We start from the raw sequence: 22,915 nt of genomic DNA on the forward strand, positions 1-22,915 counted from the left end.
AGAATGTGCAAACTTAACCACCACATCACTGTGCCAGCCCCTTATAGCATCTTATCTTCATTTGCCTATGCAGGTTCTGTCCTTTTCCTCTTCCTTGTCTGTATTTTTGTTGTCACAAATTATCTCTTTTTATGTTGTGAGTTTGTTACCAAATTGAAGTGGTTATAGTTATTTTTAATTCTTCCTTTCCTTTTAAATTTTGTTTTAATTAAGTGTTTACCAACTTCATCTGATATAGAGTTACAGTTTTTTGATTCTGTCTATTTATCACCTGTTCAAAGTTTTGTGTACTTGTGCCTTTTCATTTCATTTAAGAGAGCTCTTTTCAACATTTCTTGTAAGGCAGGTCTAGTGGCAATGAACTCCCTCAGGTTTTGTTTGTCTGGGAAAGCCTTTGCTTCTCCTTTGTATCTGAGGATAACTTTGCTGGATAGAGTATTCTTGGCTGACAGTTTTTATCTTTCAATATTTTGAATATATCATTTCACTCTCTCCTGGTCTTTAGAGTTTCTGCTGAGAAATCTGCTGTAGCCTAATGGGGGGTTCCTTGTAGGTTATTGTTTTTTTCCCCTGGCTGCCTTTAATATTCTTTCTTTGTCATTGATTTTTGACAGTATTATCATCATGTGTCTTGGAGAAGGTCTTTTTGCATTGAGATAATTAGGTGTTCTAGTAGCTTCATGGATTTGTATATTCAGTTCCTTCCCCAGGTTTGGGAAGTTCTCAGCTATTATTTCTTTAAACAACTCTCTGCTCCCTTCTTTCTCTCTTCTCCTTCTGGGATACCCATTATCCTTATGTTGCCCTTTCTAAGCGGGTTGGATAATTCTCGTAGAATTTATACATTTTTTAAAAAGTCTCAGTTCTCTCTTCTCTTCTACCTGCATCATTGCTAGGTTTCTGTCTTCGAGCTTGCTAATTTTCTCTTCCATGTGGTCTGCTCTCTTTCCAATGCTTTCTAATGCATTCTTCATCTCATTTATTTAGTTCTTCAGCTCCAGAATTTCTGTTTGGTTCTTTTTTAAAGTTTCAGTCTCTTTGTTAAAGTACTCCTTCTGTTCATTAACTTTATTCCTGTGCTCATTGAACTGCCTTTCTTAGTTTTCTTGTAGCTCGTAGAGTTTCTAAATGACAGCTGTTTTGAATTCTTTGTCAGTTAGATCACAATCTTCCATGACTCTATGTTTAGTTTCTGGAGAATTGTTATTTTTTTGTGTGTTGCCATGTTACTGTGGCTTTTCGTGGTGCTTGATGAGTTGTTCCTCCGCCAGCAAATTGTCATGGTGAACACTTTTCTTATTTAGGTATGGCTTTGTTGGTTTTGATTCTAACTATTCAAGTAGTTGGAGATTAGGGGCCTTTCTTTTGTTTTTCAGTAGGTGGCGCTATAGCACCAGTTTTTGGTTTCTCTTACCTGAGCTGCCTCTGGCCATATTTGAGGGTTGGCATTTCCCACCCTCCACTGCCTCTGTTAGGGTGCTGCCAGTGCTCTTGTCATCACCGCCAGCACTGGTGCTTTGCTGTTGCCGGTGTTGCTGCAGACCATGGGGGAACAGGGATGGCCAAATCTGGAATCACCTGGGTCAGAAGCACACCGACCGCTGCTGTGGCAGGGGGAGGGGGAGGGTAGGGAGGAAGCCAGGTTAGTGGGGGACTGCCTCCATGGTGACCTGTTTGCTTGTGGCCACAGGCACTGCCTCAGTTGGGAGGCCAGGGCCCTGTGTGTGCCTCTGCTGCTGCTACCAGGCTCTGAGCCATGGCCGGGGACCAGGATCACAGGACTCCACCTCTGCTGCTGCTCTGCTCCCTGTGGCCACAGGCACCACCGTGGCTGAGAGGCTGGACTTGCGCATGCGTCTCTGCTGCTGCTCACTACGTTCTCTGGGGTGGGGGCGGCTGGCTCAGTTGCTGTGGCCCTGGGGGCCAGGATCCTGGGCACCGCCTCCGCTGTGTCCCTAGATTGCCTCCTTTGTGTCCTCCAGTCCACCCACCTTTGTATGTATTGATGTGTGGATCTCTGGCATCCTGGTGTGTTGGGCAAAATAGCCTTTGTTGAGTTTATGTCACTTGCTGTAGATGTAAAGGGATTGTCTCATGCCACCATGATGATGATGTCTGATTCATCTCTTGATTCATCCAGTGTTGATTGGTCATCCGCTGTGTCCATGTGTGAGGCACTTACTGCACAGTGCCAGGTAATCTCTGAAGATAGAAAAAGCAGCAGTCATTTCCTGTCCTCCAAGGGTATAGAGCCTGCCTGGTCATCAAGTATATGCCTCTACAAGCAAAGGCCCAAGGTGGCACTGGGCTCAGGAGGACAGAGGGAGGACTGGGCCAACACCTGGGAGCCCAGAGAGGGCACTTCAGTTTGCAGCAGGGCATGGGAGGCAGTGACACTTGACATGGGCCTTGAAGATTGAGTGGGATTTTCACTGAAGTGGATGGAGAAAGCATATTCCAGGAAGGGACCACTGAGCAGAGACAGGAGGCCCCAGCCATGTCCACACCATCAGTGACTATCATCTGGCTGATCACTCTGGGGAAGGGGATGGACAGAAAACAAAACAGCGTCCCTGTCTGTCACCTGTGTGGTCTGCATTTTCGGGTTGTGGCCTCGTGGTCATGTTGTGTTCATTCCCAAACCCACAACTGCCAGACCCCGTTGGGGCAGATCAGTGTTTTGCATTGAAATGTGTCCTTTATTTGGGTGGCTTCACTACCTCTTAATATACTGTTTCATACACTATTGAGTCCCCCTGCCCAACGAGCAGCATTTCTGAGTGAAGCTAAGGGATGTGTTGAGGGAAGGGGCCTGGCTATCTTGCAGAAGCCAATTTCTCTTCATCCTGTTGCATCCTGTGTTCTGGAATTGGTGCGATGAGTTTGAGATGAGAGGAGGCATCCCACTGCCAGGCCCAGATGTTTGACAATGTGTTAATCTCCCTGTTCTGGAAAAGAGGGGAAGTGAAATTGTTCTGATTATTTTTCTAGTGTTTCCAGCTCAGCTCTCTTTCTTAGCAGAGAACATTTGTTAATTATCAGAGGCTCTTCCTGACGCAAGAGAGGAGAAGGAGGGGTTCCTCCAGATGCTGGTTAATTATAAGAAGTGCTGGGGTGGGTGATCAGGAGGGAGGGTAGTACCATTATCCCTCCGCAGATGGACTCATAGCTAAGCACAGTGACCTGGCGGCCACACTGGGAACCACAGATGGGTGACAGCACCGGGTCTTCCTCAGTGCCTGTGACTGGCTAACTGTGCTTCCTAGGCCAGCAATGACTCTGTCCCCACCCTGCCTCGGTGTGCCCTCATGTCTGGCTGCCTCATCAGGCCTTCAGTGCAGAGCCATCCCGTGTGCATGCTGCCAGGTCAGCTGTAATGACCCCTGTCTCCTGCTGGCCAGCGTCAGTCAGGGTGGATGAGGAACCCAGGCAGAGCTGGGGCATGAGGGGGACGCAGAAGCAGAGGCTTCTGGTGCCACGTGTGCACTGGCCCTCGTGGGGCAGAGGGGCTGCTGTGTGGACTGTGAGTGGACAGAGCTGAGTGCCATACCCTGCAGCTTTCTGTGTGGCCTGTGACACACTGGAGAGTGGGTTTGAAAGGCATATTCAGATTGAGTAGTGCCACAGATGTAACTTGAGTTGTCTCATCCTTGTAGAGAGGTTGGATGAAGAGAAAGGAAGCAGATTGCCTTCTGCGTTAGGCCATATGGAGAGTCCCCCAGCATCCGTTTTCCTGAATTCTCTTTCTCTAGAGGTAACATCTGGAAGCACAGAGGCTGATGTTTTTAAGACTTTTTTAAAAAGTTCTTCCAAATTAAGGTCACTCACACACTAGGCACAATGTTCTCCCCACCCCTTTCCCAGTGACTGTTCCTGACAGGCAAGCCCAGAGAAGAACAGCTCCAGCCAGGCTTTGGGAATCTGGGGACAGAACAGACTAGATCCACTCATGTATTGGGTAAGGGTATAACACACAGTTCCCACCCTGCCCTCTGAATCTGTAGCACTCAGCTGTCTGTCTTCCATTTGCTCAACCATCAATCACCAGGCTTGTCGTATCTGTAACACTGTCACCTTAGTTTCTAATGCTGCCTTGTATTCTTATTTAAGTATTCAACGTGACTTACCTTTTGTAAATGTTTGGTACATCTACACAAATGGACTGTAGGCTTTTCAAGGAGGAAAACCCAGCAGTTCCTTTAACGCAGCGTATTAAGGAACTGCATTCTCCTTCCCTTGGCAAAAGCTGCTTGCTGTTGTTCAGATATAAAGCATTGTTATATTTGAACTCTCTAGGGATAGATCCTGGAAGCCCTCTTGGAGGAGGTACCTGAATTGTGAGTCACATATAACCTGAGTGAGGAAGGCCTTGCTCGTTCATGGTGTTGGGGCGTGTCAGGCCCCCCTGCTCTGCAGACTAGCTAACAACAAATGCTCCTGCAGTCTGGGGGTCCCAAAGAGGGACACGCTGTTGGCTGTGAGGAGAAGGCCCCAGGGTGGTGGGTAAGTCCCGGGCTCGGGACTCCCTTAGCTAAACAGGTAAAAATCCAGGCATCTCCCGAGGGGACAGCTTTCCTGCAAACTGACCAGACAGGGCAGGGAGAAGGGGGTTGAGCTGGACTTTTAGGAGCCGGGGTAAACCCGGCTGGTAGACATCTCCAGAAGACACGAGCATGACTGGAAGGGCGTCAGCCCAGCTGTACGTCTCTGGAGACGGGAGCGGCACTGTCCCTCACGAGGGCCAGAGCAGGCCTGACAAGGCTTGGGAGCACACCTCAGTGCCACTCCCAGAAAGCAGGAGCCCGAGAAAAGAGTCAAGAGAAAGTTCTGAAAGAGGAGGAGACGCCCTCACGTGGAGCAGTGCTGGCCTGGATGCAGAAGCACAGGAAAACACCGTTTTAGAGCGTCAAGGGCCTTGAAGCTCCCTGCCATCAGACTTGGCAGTGAGGAGCTGAGACCACAGAGGTGAAGTGACTCACCCCAAATAAATCAGAAGCAGAGCCAGGAGTGGAGTCCTTCACCACTCCCACGTTTGTTCACAGACGTGCTGAGCACTCGCAGGGGCTGGGCCTGTTCTAGGCCCTGGATCCGGGTTTCCTGACTCGCACACAGGGCTCCTCCAATCCCCAGGCCTCTTGCCTTCATCTCAATCTGAAAAGCATATCTGGCATCAGACTCAGACAAAGTTGAGCCCACAGAGTGCCAAGATAAAAAACCAAGCTCACCCCCAGATCTGAAAGAAGCTGATAAATCAAGGAAGGGGTAGCAGAACTAGTTCCACGGATTAAATTACCAGGTACAGGACGACTTAGCATTTGAGAAGTCTGTGACTCTGTGTGTGTGTTGACCTTTACCCAAGATAGGCACTTGGAATATAAACTTTAAAAAGTGGAAATGGGTTTTTGTATTTGTTTTAAATACATCAGGATGAGAGAGAAGTTGGGGGATGGGGACAGGCCGGGTTGGGGAGGGCTCAGATGTAGGAGGAGAGGAAGCCATTCTGAGAAGAAGGGTGGTTTTAGCGTGAAAAGGGGGGTTTGCCAAATGCCAGGCCCCTGCACAAGTGGAATTGGAGGCTAGAATAGGACTAAAAGTGGGTCCTCTAGTTCTGTCTGGCAGAAGACAGTCCCTGTGCCACCAAGTACTGAGTGAATTCCTCAAACTTCTGCTCGAGACACTCCCCATTCAGAAGGTTCTGCTGCTCCTGGGAAAGAACAGCCAAGTGAAGAAACCTCTTGGCTTCACAGCCACAGCCTGGAATCCTCACCTGTGCTAATAACAGCCATAGCTGATGCTTACATAGTGCTTTATACTCTTGGCAGCATTTATCCAACTAATAACTCCGTGAGGTACTTAAGGAAGGTGTTATTATTCCTATTTTGCAGATGAGGCAACTGAGGTTCTGGGAGATGAATGGGCTTGCCTAGGTCACAGAGGTAATCTACAGGAGAGCCAGGGCTGAGACGGTCTTGGGCTTCTGAATCCAAGTCTGACATTTTTCCTTCCATGTTCTCCTGCTTTACCTGAGGGTGGGGAAGGAATCCAGGTTTTAATCTGTTTGGCAAGACCATCATGCCTGGCCCCTGGAGTGAGTACAGATAAGCAGACGCGGGGTGGGGCCGTTTCCTGTGGTTTTATTTCCTGGCCCAGTGCTTTCATTCAGGTGGCTCAGGAGGCATATGGAGATTTTCCTGGGTTCTGTTGACCTGGTCTTCTCTGGTTCAAGTTTCTTCCATCACAAAACATATTCATTAATCATGACAGTACAGTTTTTAATATGGGGAAATTACTCAAGAAAGAAGAAATAAATTGGTAAATAAATTTTAAAAATTTCACGAGGTGTTCCTGGAACCTTTAATCCCAATGATTCTCCAGTGAGTCTGGGTCGCTCTGTGGCTGCGTGGGCAACCTCAGTGCCCTCAGGTCACAGAAGAAACATGGCGAGAAGTACACGGGCCTTGGCCGTGTCTTTTCCAGGGACCCGTTGGCCTGGGGTCGGGGCACATCGCTGACTGTGTCTGCCCTTCCCTTGTAGAGCCGCCAACTTCAGGAACTTCAGCTTCATCGCGCTGAGCGGGGAGTTCTCTCGCGGCCGGGGGCTCGATGTTGGCGCCCGCTTCTGGAAGGGCAGCAACGTCCTGCTCTTCTTCTGTGACGTCGACATCTACTTCACCTCGGAATTCCTCAACACGTGCAGGCTGAACGCGCAGCCAGGTGGGGCCGTGCAGGCTGAACGCGCAGCCAGGTGGGGCCGTGCAGGCGGCCTTCCTCTCTTTCCCTCGGGGAGACACTCTCCCACCCTCACGCCGCCGCCTCCTCACGGGTCACTCTCACGTCCTGCTTCTGAATCAGCCGTGCTTTACTCCAGAGGAGGATCATCTGGTCTCATTTCTCCTTTGGGCTCACAGTGCGGCCTGTCAGCCGCCACAATTCTGGGCTCCTTGTCCAAGTTCCTGTCTATAACCTCTTCCGTTTTCCTCTGGGAGGTGGGCATTCGCGGACACCCACAGGAGAGAGTGTGGTGGGGAGGACGCAGACCTGGAAAAGCTGCCTGAAACTAAAGGGAAAGGAGTAGCTGTGGGGTCGCCGCGGGAGGGCTCTGAGCAGAAATAGTGCACAGTACGAAAGTTATTTTCATGGATTTTGACTCATAGGCAGGACTGATATTCAGCTGATAACTACTGGGATGGCCATGTCAGCTGTTAAAATAATTGAAACTCTTCTGTGTAAATTGGTAAAGAGCAACCGCCCTGGGCTTCCTGAGTCTCACCCTGCTGTGCACAGTCACCCCAGTCCCTCTGGCAACCCTTCAGACTGCCACATGAGCCAGCAATTAAAGGGGCAACATCTGGCAGGGCAGGGGGCACGAGGACTCTCTTTCACATGCACGCCCATTGGCTGATGCCCAGTGCCAGAGCCACTGACTGTCAATATTGTGAATGTCACTCCTGTGCTAGCAGGTCAGCAGTGTTTGCGAGTCTGTGCGTCTGCTGTACCTGGTGCAGCATGTCTAGGATCTGTGTTACAGTCCAGTGAAGGGGAAAGGAAAAGTGGGTGCAAATATCTGGGGTGTTTCAGGGGGTTAAAAATACATGAACAAGCCTAATAGTTTCAGCTGTTGCTTTAAGCGAATGTTTGTTTTCTGGTTTGCAGGGAAGAAGGTATTTTATCCGGTCCTTTTCAGTCAGTACAATCCTGCCATAATATACGGCCACCATGATGCTGTCCCCCGCTTAGAGCAGCAGCTGGTGAGTAATTACCCGCAGGCACCTGGTGTGGCTCTATTTCACATCTTGCATTCCAGGGGCGCCTGACCATGAGGCCAGGTGAGTGGAGTCTGTGGATTGATTCCTGTGGTAATTTCTAAGTTGGGCAGGCGTTCTGGCCTTTGCTCCCGGAGCCTTCTTGATTAAAAGTGCTTGCAATATTTAAATGTGGAAAATAAATAGGAACCGTGCCTTACAGAAAGGTAATTTCACTCCTTCATAGTTTTCTTCTGTGGTTTTTGGAAACTAGTCTTATTGCATTATGGATGCAGCACATTTTCTCTTTATTATTATGAAATCCTACAAGGTAAGAAGGGTGAGATTTATGTTCTCGTTTGACACAAGGGGGTGGCTCGCCCCAGGGCACACAGTGAGTGAGTCACTGGGGGAGCAGGGACCAAATCCAGTGCCCTTCCCATCAGGCCACCACTCCCATGTGTCACAGTGCCTCGGGGTGGACGTTAGCATCAGAGGGGTCACCGGCAAGGTGGCTTTCAAAGGAATATAGGAGGGACTCCTCTGCTGAGAGCTTGGCTGCACAGGTGATGGATGGTGGCACCACACAGCTCCAAGGATCTCTGTTAGCAGAGATGTCTCCGTTGGTGGTGGCAGTTAGTCCATTCAGCGGAGGAGCAGTGCAGGCCACAGATGAGGAAAAGGCAGAGGAGGGTCTCTGTGCTGTATGTAGGCATGCCCCTTGTGGACAAAATTTCCCAGGATTGCTGTCACACCCTGGCTAGGCTGCGATCTGTTCCTACAGAGAGATCAGCTGGGTTAGTCTAGCTCAGGCTGAATCTCGGGGGGCATCTGACCTGGGGGCTGTGTGTTCTTCATTACCTCGGGCAGCCCTGTCTCTCGGTGCGGCAAAGCCGTGTTTCTTCCCACTGAGCACCTCTTAGGGTGAGAAAGGAAATGTGCCACGTGAATGTGGAGATGTGAGAGGACCAAGTCCCTCAAGCTTCTGTGTGATGGGAAAGTAACTGATTTTCATTGAAATCATGTGTTCTCTGAAATTCTTTCGGAGGGCTGATTCTGTGTCTAAGCTTCCGGAAGTGGCAAAATCTATTTTCTCCAGCCCCATCCTGCGCCCCCCTCCAGTTAACCTCTGGCAGCTGATGTAATGATCTTTTCCAGAAAGTTTCAGCTTGGGTTCCTTCAGGTTGGACAAGGTTCATTCCTCACCCATGTCTTAGCCTGGTTTCACTTGTACAGCAATAATAGAGTTCCCTCTTCCACCAGTGAAATATACAACGGAGACGCTGCATATCTGTTTATGTACTGTATGTCTAGATATGTGCTTTATACATAAACACGGGAAGAGTTTTTCAGTCCCCAAGAACCAATTTTTTTCTATTTTGAGGCCATGACATCCCCACTGAGACAGAAAAACTTCTTGTTTCCTTTCCGTAGGAGTTCTAAGCTTCTTATAGGGTTTGAGGGGGAAATGGGATACAGGATTTATTTTCTTTCAACCAATCAGAATAAAAGTTCCTTTGATTTTAAATAAAGTGCTGCTTTATATTTGAAATCAAATGTGATTAATGTTTCGACTTCAAACTCATAAAGACCTTATTTGCTTGTGAGGAATTCTTTTCATTTCACAGTTTTAAAGTTTTATCCTTTTATTATCATTCCTGCAGGGAGGCAGGGAGGCCAGAGGGATGGCACAGGTAAGCCAGTTTCTCAGACCCTCAGAATTAGTGGTCAAGCCAGAAATGGAACTCAGATTGCTGTGTCCACAGCTCGAGCCTCTGAATTATCCTGCAACCTTTGACATTTACTTCTAAATACACCTTAGACCTTTCCTAGAGCACCTAAGTCTGATATTTTAGGGTTCAGTATTTATGACTATTTAGTCCAGAGCGACACAGCAGTTGTCTTTGAGATGAACGGCTCTCCATCCAGAAAAAAAAGTATTGATTATGTGCTTCCCAGGATGAGCCATTTCTGAGCACTTGCCTCCTGCAGAGACCGAGTCTCCGTGTGAGTGGAGGAGTCAGAAGCACTGAAACAGCGTCAGACACTCGGAAGTGATTCGCCGGATCCTGTGCCCCCTACTTGCCCGAGATCACACAGCCAGCTGACAGCAGAGCTCAGGCCCAAACCAGCATTTCCTTGCTCTAGTGCAACAGAAATAGATTTGCTTAGGATCTAGATGAGAGCTGAAATATAAAGGAAATGACCTGACAGAAAGTCCAAAGGAGAACATCAAACTGCAGACGTTAAATATAATGGAGATAGAAGGTGTAGGTGCTGAGAAGGTGTGAAATAAAAAGTCTTGATAGGAGATGGGTAAATTAGGAAAGCCTTCCTGCCTAGGGTTCATTTGGGCTCAGTCTTGAAGATATGATGCCTATATATTAGTAACTTCCTGATGGTCCTCCCTGGAATGCACCAGAACCAAAGGTAAAGGGAGAACCCAGATCCGGGTGTGGCTGTGATGGCAGGTCCTCAGGCAAACACAGGACAGCCTTTTCCAGCAGCCCTGCAAGCACGACCTCGGTGGTCAGCGTGCCAGCTCTTACTTCTGCTTATTGCCACTGTCATTTGATAACATTTTGCCTGCAGGCAAAAGCAAGAAACCAAATTTATGATTTTTTTTTTTTTTTGTATTCCGGCTACTTGTTTTTTTACTTTTGAGTACAGACCACTAGTAATAAGTAATAAGTGAAATTACGAGATGTTATACTAATATTTAATTTTTTGAGGTTTAAACCTGAGATGAAACTTGCTGATGCTTTAATGTCGAGACAGCTCTCTGAGAAAGGAATGACTCCAATTTCCATCATTATTAACTTCAGACAGTCCCTCTCCTGGTTCAAGCCTGGCCAGTTCTCGCTGCGGCCACTGCAGGAGCCTCTTCTCACTTCTGTCTTCAGCCTCCTTCATTGCCCTGTACTCCTGCCTTTCCTTCACTCTCTGCAGAGATGCACTTCTAAAACACAGGTTAATTCCATTAAAAAAAAACCTTTTACGGCATAAAGTCAGTGGTGTGCTGATAAATGCTTAACAACCCACTCTCTGAAAGGGAAACAATAAGCCCAGATTCACAGTGTTTGCCGTGTTCCGTGGTGTCAGTGCTCCCGCCGTGGCCAATTTCGGGCTGCCGTGTGACGTCACAGGACACGGAGTTGGCAGGGACTCGCACGTTCTGGTGAGCTGGTCCCAGCCAGCTCCCACACAGCACTGCGGCCCTGGTCTCTCGTTGGGGTTACCTGCCTGCCACAGACTGGCCCACACTGATTACAGAAGAAACATTGGCAAACCCCAGCACCTGGCACGTGGCACCAGCTCAGCAGACACCCAGGCCAGGCAGGAAGCACACCCGCCCAGCATCTCCCCGTGCTGTCCCTCCACCTCTGGGCCTTCTGCTCACCATTTCTACTGCCCAACACCTCAGTCTGCTGTGGGGTCCCGCCCTTCATTTAAATTGGGTGACTTTGTGCCACTCGGTGCAGCCAAGGAAGGGCGTGCTGGCTCCTGTCCTCACCCCTCTCTGATTATACCTTTACCTCTCTACCCCTTCCAAAAAGTATGTTACCACTGACCTGCATTTCACTTTAAACTTGTAAAAATTGCTGACTGGGCATAGCCCATCCTTTTAGTCTGTTTTTATTTATTCCAGAAGCAGACACTCGCTGAGTACCAAAAGCAATATTAACAGATGCCGTCTATGCAGCCTTTCATAAGCCAGCTCTGTGCCCGCATTGTTTCCTGTGATACTCAGTGAGGTAGAGAGGCATTAATGCTCATTTCCCAGAGGAGAAACTTGAAGCTCAGCGGCATAAGTCACCTGCCAGACTCCCACAGCTGCTGAGTGGCAGGGTCAGGAACTCAAGTGCCACCTCGTGTGACGGAGATGGGGCTGAGGATGCCGAGGACAGGGGACACGTCCTCTGGCCTCACAGTGCTGCCAGGAGGGCATAGAGTCTAGTGTTAGGTTACAGATTCCTAGAACAGATGGAACCTAGACAACTCATTGTACAGCACAACACCCTTCAGAAGACACTTCATTTTTTTAATGCAGTTACCAATAAAAGGAGACTTACAGAAAAATGTGGGTTAGCACCAATCTTGGAGGAGGTGGCATTTGAGTCCATTCCTAAACCAATTCTTTGAAAGCTCTGGCTCTAAAATACTTTATTTCTCAAGAAATGGAAACTGTCACAGCAATCCCAGTGTTGGCTGGGCTGGCCACAACTGGCTGAGTGATCTTGGGTAAGTCCTCTACCGCCATATCACGAGCACGCGCATACCGTGTGCAGCCCCCCAGAACCCTGTGTGGTGTGGTCACCAAACCCTCAGGGCCCAAGTAATAAGGAACATACAGTGTGGGGCCAAGGGGCACCCATCCCAGTCACAGAAGCCCTGGAGCTCAGGTGTCTGTGCTCACGGACAGGACGGGCTGCCTGACTGGCATGGCTCAGTGCGTGACGAAAATGCAGGGCCCGTGTTCAGAAGTTGTTCAGGATTTCGAGATGGCAGCAGCCGAGCACTAAACCAGGCACGAAGTCTTCCAAGCGCGGGGCTGGGGCCTGCACGGGTCGCATACCGCTGGCGTTTCTGGTGAACGTGAGGCTCGTCAAACACAAGCTCGGTTCTTGGGAGCCTCTCTTGATTTAGAGGAAATACTCGGCCTGAGTGTTTGTTACTGATTTTATTTTAGGGCCCAGATTGGTTCACCGGCAGCTGTCCGAGTCAGCACCCTTAACCCAAACAGGCGCTGCCCGCCTCCTGGCTCCCCGGCAGCTGCGGGGCGGCCGCCTTCCCACGGCTTTGGGGACAGGCGCGGATTTGTGCTTTGTGTTTTGTCCTCACCCCCTCATGTGAATCGTCCACAGAGCTGCAGTTCTGGAAACTTCCTGTGGCAGAGCAGGCTTGACTCTGTCCTTTTGTGGTGTTTTCCTGCTCTGCAGTGCTCTGCTGAGATCTGAAGTGGGCGGAGAAAGGGAGCTGCGGAGAGTAGAGAGGAGGCCAGCCTTTGAAAGACGTTTGTAAAAGTGAGGACAGCGCTTGAAAACAGATGGGCGAGATTCAGGACAGAAGGAGGAGGTGTTTTTCTTTTCAAGTGTAGTCTTGATCTTAGGTTCTTCCTCCTTGGCCATGGTGGACGTCGGTGTGTCTCTTTTCCGTACTTGGACAGAGCAGTGGGGCTCCTTAGGCCTGGGGCCAAGTTCTGAGAAGTCAGGCCTCCGTGTCAGAGCCCAGGAGCCTCCCCAGTCTGAGCTTCGCCACTGGAGTTCCTAGGCCTCCGCGGAACCACTCAATGAGAAAAATTCCCTACTTGAACCACGTCTGTTTCCACTGGCTTGGTGCTGCCTCTGCCCTAGGTCTGCTCCCCATTCCTTCATTGGAGAAACATTTATTGAGTGCCTGCTGTGTGCTGGACAGTGATCCGGGTGCCGGAGGTACAGCCGTGAACCAGACAAGATCTGAGCTTGTGTTCACCAGGAGTGGGGGCAAAGTCAGAGAAACAAATGCTTCCGCAGGATGATCTCGGGGAGCCTGGTTTATAGAGAAAGTAAACCAGGTGACTATAGAGAATGACATGATGGGGAGACTGATGCTGGCTGGGAGGGTCATGATGACCACTCTGAGCAAGAACCCAGTGGTGACCCAGGCAGGGGACTGCAGGTGTCCAGCCTTGGAGCCCTGTGAACCTGGTGCTTTTGAGGGGCAGAATATAAGGGGGACATGAGATGGGTGAGGCAGGCAGGCACCAGGTCACGCAGGGCCTCTGCAGGCTAGAAGTTTCCTTGCAGATTTTATCCTAATTGCATTAGGGAGAATGCAGTTAAAACCACTGCAGAGTTTTACTTGGGAACGTGCTGTGGTCTGCTGTGCGCTGGAGAGCATTCACTCCCAGCTGGGCTGCCTGTGGAGGGCCCACTCCAGTCGGCGAGCCTCTGACGACTGCACTCCATCTTGCCCAGATATTACATGCTGTGGGCCCGACCAAGTCAGTTCCCACCAGCGGCTGAATTTCTATGATAGTGGCTTTTCATGGCTTGCCAGCTTTAAAGCCGACACTAATAAGGGTTTATCTAGCACGTTCCCCAGTTCACAAATCAGTTTGTCTGTCACACTGGCTCCACGTGAGGGTCATTCTTCACCTCGTTCAACCTCCCCAGGCACTGGCTCCACTCACCCCGGGTCCTGGGATGGCTATCTCCTGCAGTCCCTCTTCCTTCCCAAACCCTGGCCCATGGTTTGTCCTGTTTGGAGCTTTCTCTTTTAGATTCCATGTAGACCTCAGCCAGATATTTGAAGTTTGGATACTGGCATCTCTCTTTGACTCCATTTTCATCCAGAAGCTCAGAGGCCTTGTCGTGTCCTGGCTGGCAGAAAGGGTATACACCGTTAGCTGCACACTAACAGTGAACCTGGTAGGACTGGGATGCAGAAACCATTTTTAAAAAATGACTCAGTGGAGGTTTTTCCAGACTTGCCTGCCCTGCAAAATCTCTCCAGTTGCTACTAATGAAATTGCCTTGTCACTTGGGAGATGTATAACAGGGCTTTGTTCTGAAGAATTGAGAGCATCTGCTGGGGCCAGCGCTAATTGACACAACCTCTCTTGGTCCTTACTTTTCTGTGCCGGTCCTGACATGGCGAACAGGAGTGCAGCGACATCTGCGTGTAGGTCATAATGAAAATGAGATGGCCTCACAGGTTACAGAGTAAATGAAATTTAAGTTCATCATCCCTCCTGCCAGCCATTTGTGGAGTATCCTCTGGCCTGTGGTGTGGATAAAGTGCAACTTCAGGAAGAGGGAATAGCAGTAATAGGATGAACGTTCGGATGTCGGAGCTGGGAGAGACCTTAGGGGCGAGTTACTCAACCTCCTCATTTATAGGAAAGGGGATAGAGGCTGGAAGAAGTGAGGGACCTGCCTGAGGCAAAAAAGCCACCCCGTGTCTGGGGGGCCAGGACACTGGTGCTCCTCCCCAGCGCACCCTGCTTCTGATGAGCCGACAGGAGTCCTAGAGGGAACATGCAGAAATCCCAGTGGATGGGGGCCTGCTGCAGCCTCCGGCCCCTTCCCCTGGGAGGGGACTTCCTTTCCTCTAAGCACCTATGTTAACTACAAGAAAGAATCACGAAAAATAACTAGTAGGTTCTCAAAACCATTCCCAGCATTACCTCAGCCAAAAATATATACACAATTTTTTTTTTTTTAAGTCTTGCTGCTTCAGCAGATACGTTGGAAATTTGCTTGCAAGTGAGAGACGGAGCAGGGCCAGGGCGGGCCCCTCGCAGCCAGGCAGCCTGGCACTGCTGAGCTGCTCTGTGGAGCAGTTTGGTTCTAAAATCGTTGAAAGAGGAATGGACAGAGTCTTGCTTTCGAGTCTGGATTCTTTGTGCCTCTTTGCTCGGTGAGCGAGTCAGCAGGGCCGGAGCAACACACTCAAGTCTCGGGCTTTCTTTTTGTTCCCTGAGGGAGTCCTGTTTGTGTGCTGTTCCCCGGGCGGCTGAATTTTGAGTTGTTCTCGATCCCATTTCTCAACTTCCTGAGCCCTTAGCTGGCTCCCTGCCCGGCCCTGTGAGGCGAGGCCTCCATCTCTCGCTGGCACTGGTGTTGGGCCGGACACGTAGGTGGCTTTTCCATGGCGCTGTGCAAAAACTTGCTCTCCCGGTTTGTTTTTGAGAGAGTATGTGAGTGTGTGTGTATGAGAGTGTGTGTGTGTGTGTTCATGCCTACACCCTAGAAACATTCCAGCCAAAAATCACAAGGCGCCGTTTTGGGACTGGTGAGCTTACTGTACTCCTGACTGTCTGAGAGGACGCAGATCCATCGCGGTTCCCACAGGGCTGTGGCCGCCTCCCCACCAGGGGCCGGGCGGGCTCCCCGTTGCACGGTGCTCACACGAGTTTATGAATACTCTCGTTTATTTCTCTCCCTCTGTCCTGCCCCCTTACATGATGGTGCTCTCCCTGCAGGTCATCAAGAAGGAAACTGGATTTTGGAGAGACTTTGGGTTTGGGATGACGTGCCAGTACCGGTCCGACTTCATCAACATCGGTGAGCGAGCCCGGCTGCAGCAAGCCTGCACCTCTGCTGCCACCCAGAGGCCGCCGGCCTGCGTGGGCCTGACGGCGTCGCTCAGGTTCCCAGGAGCCGGTGGCAAAGGAGGTGCCATTTCCTAAGAAAAGGCCGTTTCTCCTGTCGTGGACTCAGGGGCTGGACCAAGAGGGGCTGGAGGTCTGCGGTCCTTTACCCCTGTCGTCTCCCCGGCACCTCTCAGTCACCCCCAGTAGGGCACAGGCGCGCAGTCCGAGGGGGAAGGCAAATGGTTACATGAGGCAGCTCTGAAGCAAGTCCCCAGGTCCCCCTCCAGCCGGGTTCCAGCTCCTGCACCCTGTCATGTGGCACGTCCTGGGCCTCCCCAGTGAGAGGAGCCGTGAGAAAAACAAGGGCAACGTGGAGAACTTTGTCATATCACATGCCAGAAAAGATCCGCATCTCTCTGCTGAACTTCAAAAATTCTAGATGTCACTTCAAGCCCTAAGTGTGCAGTCACTGTCAACATGCACATACACGTGCACATGCATACACATGCACATGTCACACACACACACACGCCCGCAGGTCCCCAGAGCAGAGAGGGGAAAGGCCCTGAGGTTGCAGATGAGGAGACCAAGTCTCTTAGAGGCAAAGGGACCTCACAGCAAGTGAGGGACATAGGATGAGGGGAGAGGGTCTCCCGCCCCCTTGGAAATACCACCCCCATCCTGGTACTTACTCATGGGCCTGTGAAGGGAGTATGACTGTGACTTATACATGACTAGGGTATGAATGAACAGGCCCCAAACGTTGGTCTTGGGCTCAGGGTGGACCCCAAGCCGGGATGGAGTCAGGGAGGCCCTGCCCTCACACATCGTGGAGATTCCCATCCCTACGGCCTCCCTGCGGCCCCCAGGGCCTACTTATCTTGCTCTCTCCCCGTCTCCTCCCCTCGGGACCAAGGCCTAAAGCTTCTCCTTTTAAGGTCAGTGAGTCGGTCCGAGTAGCTCCAAGTTTCTTTTGTCCAGAGGTGAGGTGGGCTATAGGACTCTAGAACCCTCACAGAAATCACCAGGTTAAAAACCAGAAACCACCAACCAACCAGCTTGAAGTGAAAGCCCGCAAGCAGCCGCAGAGCACCCAGGCCGTCGTGCTCCAGGTGGTGGGTGCGCTCAGACACCCAGCACTAACCACTTGGATGTCTCCAAGAAAGAGTCTTAAATGAGTCTGTGCAAATCAAATTTCCAAAAATGACACATTTTTTAAATTTTCTAAAGGAAAGTTCCATTTCAAAAACTCTTGTTTCCTTGCTCTTTGTACAAGGAAGATAATTTTGTGATAATGTATGTTTATCAAATTTGGATTTACAACATATAGGATTTCCTAAAGATGGAGCATAGTGCTAACTGAAAAACATGGGAGTGGCAGGCTGGGTAATTGCCATGACCTTGGAATCTTGGGGTCACATCCAGACCCCAGTCATTCTTTGCCGTCTTGATGTATCTGCAAGTGTCTGACTTGCACACCTTTATTTAATAAGTTGTAATGATACCGATAAGTATCATTATAAGATAATTATTAGATATTATAAGATAATGATAAGTCAATTACAGCTAACTGAGGACTGCCCCTCACATCACTATCTCATTTGGTTATGACACCGACTTCATTTTGGGATAAAGAAACCAAAACTCAGGAGAGGTGAGGTGGCAGCTGATACGAGAACGAAGACTCAAATTCCAGACCCTGACTCAGAATCATACACCTTTCTTTGCCTGGGGCCATCAGCCACTCGTATACTGGCCAGGGGTGGGAGGTTGTGAGTTTCCCTGTGTGTGAGCCCCCCTCTCCAGCCCCAGGGATGGTCTGGATCAGGCAGGGCAGCCGGGGGCTGCATGATGACGCCAAGCGTCCCATCACTGTTTCTTGTAAGGGTCGAGTAAACCCCCCTGGGGAGAGAAGGGCACAGTGAGAGAAAGAGGCCACTGCTTCTTTGGTTCTCTTTGAGACTTGGTGGGCTTTAGGTTAAGAAAAGACGTGGGGCAAGTTTGCAAAGGTGAGACTTCAGGGGCCCATCACTCCGTGAAGGAGTCCGTGAAAGGAGAACTTCAGGACTGACTGTGAGGCCAACCCCTGGAAACTGACTGATCTCTCCAGCCTGTGGGGGGACACAGCTTGGGGGGCCACTTTAGTCTCTGAAAGGAAGAGTGCTTTTGGGCGACGTGATTTTTTCACCCTGAGACCCTGTTTCATCTTTCACACTGCAGGCCCCTGGTTTAGTCTCTGCGGTGGCAGGACGAGGCCACAGTCAAACAGAAATACAAGAATTTTCATCCACAGGTCTCGAGTTGACAAGTGGGGGCTGCTGCAGCTCCCCATCTGAGGCGAGGGCTGCTCCTAGCGCTGCTGGGAGCGCTTGCGAGCAGGCGAAGGCGGGGCGGTCTGTTTGCAGTCTTATCTCAAGGAGTGGGTGCTGGCTGCCAGGAAGGCGCTCTCTGTTGGGGATTTCTGAGTTCTCTGACACAGGTGGACACATGCATAATTTGAAGGGTGGTGAAACTCATGTCCCCTAACTGCTGATTCCCTCCATGCACAGTTCTGTGCATGGGCAGAGCGAGAAAGCAAATACGGGTCAGGAGATGGCCGCGCAGCGTGACTCAGCAGTGTGTTCCCTCCTGACAGGTGGCTTTGACTTGGACATCAAGGGCTGGGGCGGCGAGGACGTGCACCTTTACCGCAAGTACCTGCACAGCAGCCTCATCGTGGTGCGCACGCCTGTGCGGGGCCTCTTCCACCTCTGGCACGAGAAGCGCTGTGTGGACGAGCTGACCCCCGAGCAGTACAAGATGTGCATGCAGTCCAAGGCCATGAACGAGGCCTCGCACGGGCAGCTGGGCATGCTGGTCTTCAGACATGAGATAGAGGCCCACCTTCGCAAGCAGAAACAGAAGACGAGCAGCAAGAAAACCTGAACTCCCGGGACAGACTTGGGGAGAGGTTTTATTTTTTTTCCTTTTGCAATTACTGAACAAGTGGCTGCAACAAGGAAAAGATTTCCATAAAGGGCAAAAAAAAGAATTAGACTGATAGTAAAAGAGACAAGCGGGGAGAGCCTCCGATTTCTCTCTGCCTATTTGGCTTAATGCAACAGGAGTAAAAATCTGCCACTTTGCCTGCAGAAGTAGCCCAGATGCCCCATGCAGTGTCTGACAAAGGTAGAAGGACTGTGAGATGATGAGCCTAATGGCCTGGGGGTTTTGACTGTGTTTACAGCAAAGTGCGATCTGTCGTTTTCTGTGCTCATTGAAATGAGCATTAAGACCAGTTTTGTAAGAAGTTGATTAGAATGAAAGGTGAGCACATTTCCCCCACATGGATGATGATTGCAGTGGGGCCTAGTGGGTAGGAATGCTGAAGTAAGTATCAGAAGGCAGGCGAGGAGACTGTGACGTTTGAAGATACGCTCCTCGCCACCCTTGAGTAGATTAAGCAAAAGCAAATGGACTGAAAAAGAAAAGAAACCATAACGACTGTGTTGTTTCCCCCCAAGATTAACCAAAAATAATCTGCTCATCTTTTTGGTTGTAGTTGTAACTATCTCCATTTGTTAATTTTATTTAAAAATGCACTTTTTTTTTGGCTTGTGAGTTATATTCTGCTTATTTAATTACCAATTTGCAAGCCTTACTAAGAGAGCACAAATTAGCCTACATTTTTATATTATTTAAGAAGATACTTTTAGATGCATTATGAGATCTTTCAGTTCAGAGTATCAGATTGATACCCGGATGCAAGGACGTGCCAGTGCTGTCCTGTCAGCGCTGCCGGCCCCACCTGCAGTCGTATGGAAGGCGTAGCATGGGGCTGCTGACAGGTCAAGACACAGAGACTGCACCTGAAGAGGAGCAGCTGAACACTGGAGGGAACGAAAATAAGCTTTTTACCTTCACAGAAAAGAAAACTCTTCAGACTAGAACCGTGATTTATTCACAAGTTAAAAAGACACATTTTCTTCTCGGGAGAACTGGAGAACATTTTCTTACCTGTTTAAATAAACCAAAGTATACTGTGTGAACCAAACAATCTCCTTTCAAAGCAGGGTGCTCTTCCTGGCTTCTGGCTTCCATGAGAAGAAATGCAGAAAAAAGTATTTTGTAAGAGATCCCTCCATCTGCCAGAGCCGAGTAGGATGGAAGATTTTGCTACATGTTCACTCACCCCAGTCTCGGGGGAAAGAACTTAATTATTTTTTAAATTAAGCAGTTCTACTCAGTCACCAAGATGCTTCTGCAAATTGCATTTGATTACAGTTTCCAACTATTCTCTTAAAAAATAAATACAATTAACATTGAGTGGTTTCTACATGCACATGAAAATTTATTAGCCAGCACCAGATGCATGAGCTAATTGTCTGATACCTTGTCTTCTGTTTGCCCAGTCAACTCATTGTTTAAAAGCCTCAAGAACATTCAAGCTGTTGGTGTGTAAAAAAAGAAAAAAAATGCATTGTATTGATTTGTAATGGTAGTTCATAAAATTTAATTAATTAAAACACAGGACATGAATGGAAGGTGGCGTTGGACAGCTAATAAAATATAATTAATTTGTTGATATGATTTCTTCTTGCAGTAAGAATACCAAATAATTAGTTTTGGGAAAACAATATTTTGTGCATAGGCCAGGGTTTCTCAACCTTGGCACTATGGACATATTGGGTAAGATCACTGTTTGTGGTGGGGCTGTCCCTGTGCAATGTAGGATGTTTAGCAGCATCCCTGGCCTCTACCCTCTAGATTCCAAGAGCATCTCCCACCCAGGTTGACAACCAACATGTCTCTAGTCATTGCCAAATGTTCCCTGGGGGGCAAAACCACCCTTGGTTGAGAACCACTGGTTGAGAACCACTGGTCGAGAGGGAGGAGAACCATAATGAAAAACCTGGTCATTCCTACATTTTACTTGTCCTTTTTAATTAGAAGAAATTGAGCAGTGATTTCCAAGGCCCCTTCAACTCTGTTTTTCAGATTTTCACCTACCGTGGTGATACTAGAGAGTCAGGGCACATGTCTGCCTGTTTCTCTAGTGGTTCCGATGGCTTTGTGGGTCTGCCCTGCACACTCCTGCCTGTGTTCTCCCAGTGTCAGGCGGATACATTTCCAGCAGGGCTGGCACCGGGGAGCAAATGTTTTGGCCAGGGAATGAGGCTCCATGTCCAGCAGGTGGTGCAGTCCCAGGCTGCCCTCTGTGGACTACCTGGCCATTTGTGCTTGTGTAAATTGCATATCGGAGATGTCCAAGACAGTGGCTAGGAATGGGGTTTTAAAAGTTGCTGAGGGTAGCTGAAGAGAAGAGGAAACAGCATAAAGTAAACTATTTCTCTCTTTTGAAAGCTTAGGTAAAACGGTCTTGTCAAAAGGTAGGAGCCTCTCAGAGCATGCGCAAGGCTGGATGTGTCCCAGCTCAGGCTGCTGTAAGAACAGAACACCACAGACGGGCTGAGCAGCAGACATGGATTCTCACGGCCTAGAGGCTGGGGAGTCCGAGATGATACAGGCACCGGCAGGCCCGGTGTCTGGTGAGAACCCCTTCTCGCTCTGCCCTCACGTGGCTGAGAGCAGACTGAGGGCTCGCTCTCCTCTGTTCTTAAAAGGGCACCAATCCTGTCATGGGGGCTCCACCCTCATGACCTAATTACCCACCCAAGGCCCCACCTCCAAATACCATCATATTAGGGCTTCAAAATATGCATTTTTGGGGGGCACAAACCTTCAGGCCACAGCAGGACCTATCCCCATTCCCTGCCCGAGACATACACAGAAGGAGGGTTGAGGAAGGCGCCACTGAAACATTACAAATAGGGGCTTAGAATTTAACCTCAGACAGCAGAGGAAAGCAGTCCTTAACCTGTGGCTTGAAGGACCCAGTCACATTATGTCTGCTAAAGAAGGAGGCTGCCAGGGAAGCACTGAGTCTTGGGCTTGTTTAAGGCCCCTTCCAACCCTCTGCATCGTCCCCATTAGTACTGTGTATGGATGGCCTGGTACTGCCCGTCATCTCCCTGGAGCTGGGTCTTGACTGTAAGGCTGGGAACTCCTCTGGGCAGCGGTGTACTAACACAGCCTCAGGAGAGCCAACAGTAGCACCTCTTCCCGCTCCCCATTCAGTAATGCAGGCGGGTGGCTTGGAGTCAACCCTGGTGGCAGTATTTACACCATGGGAATTGGCAGTTGGCCAAGGCTACACACCAGGACTCCCCTCCCATCGCCCTGCCCCCCCACCCTGGCCAGTTAGCTTTTACCAGCACACCACTGCCTCCCAGCGGCACACCTCTTGTGCCAGTTTTCCCTCCAGTCTTCCACTTTCTACCCCTCGTTTGTATTCATAAATCTGGCCAACTTGCTTCTCTCCACATGGCAGTGGTGAGAAAATCAGGCCTAGGAATTTTAACAGGCAAACGGAACTTCACACACCCCTGTGTTTAAAATTTTGCCTAAGCCAGGTAGACATAATACATAACCCTGAAAGGTAAGAAAACAGCTACCTAGGACCTAATTTTAATAACTTTAGTTTCAGGGAGAGTCTTCTGATGTTGTCTATAGCCTTATCTCAGCTTAGCAGGTTCAGTTCAGTGTGGTGTTAATATCACGGCTTCCCAGCAAGCACCGGGTTCAAATTCCAGTTCTTGCACTTGCAGCCGGTATGGTCTTGAGCCAGTCACTCAGCGTCTCTGCACCCAGTCCTCCCTCGGGGAGCGAGTGCAGGCACATCCAGATTGCGTGACTGCCGTGAAGACGGAGTAGGTTGATAGGTGTGAAGGCCTTAGGACACGTCAGGCCCGTGGCGGGCCCTCAGGTCCAGCTGGTACTACTCAGTACCAGCTCAGGCACGCCTGTGCCACAGCTGTGTCTGCTGTGCTCCCAGGCCCGGCCAGCCCCTTCTGGGAGTACTCAGAGGGCCATTATGGGTCACCGTTAGAGGTCATGACCCCTCATGTGTGCACTGTTGTCCTTTATTTCTGCCAGCCTGAAAACAATTTCAATCTGTCTGAAGAAGGGTTACCAGGAGTGTGAAATATACAGCAATGGATGCTTTCTCCCTTGAATTCCGTGCTCAGTAATTTGGAGGCAGTTGAGAGGCGTTAGA

At 49.7% G+C, this 22,915-nt stretch overlaps 1 protein-coding gene across 12 annotated transcripts in view; it reads left to right on the plus strand.

The window, feature by feature from the left end:
- Window positions 1-20,381, plus strand: part of CSGALNACT1 (chondroitin sulfate N-acetylgalactosaminyltransferase 1) — a 348,572-nt gene extending 328,191 nt beyond the window's left edge. For all 12 annotated transcript variants that reach the window (XM_087418625.1, XM_087418623.1, XM_087418628.1 and 9 more), the window contains 4 exons: window positions 6,536-6,714; window positions 7,654-7,748; window positions 15,709-15,790; window positions 18,455-20,381. In XM_087418625.1, coding sequence (XP_087274751.1) covers window positions 6,536-6,714; window positions 7,654-7,748; window positions 15,709-15,790; window positions 18,455-18,744 — 646 coding nt within the window. In that variant the 3' untranslated portion in view covers window positions 18,745-20,381. The remainder of the gene's footprint in view (window positions 1-6,535; window positions 6,715-7,653; window positions 7,749-15,708; window positions 15,791-18,454) is intronic.
- The last annotated feature ends 2,534 nt before the right edge of the window (window positions 20,382-22,915 follow it).

The sequence above is a fragment of the Ceratotherium simum genome, chromosome 28 (genome assembly GCF_057802395.1).
Source record: "Ceratotherium simum simum isolate JZ-2026a chromosome 28, ASM5780239v1, whole genome shotgun sequence".
Taxonomy (NCBI): Eukaryota; Metazoa; Chordata; class Mammalia; order Perissodactyla; family Rhinocerotidae; genus Ceratotherium; species Ceratotherium simum.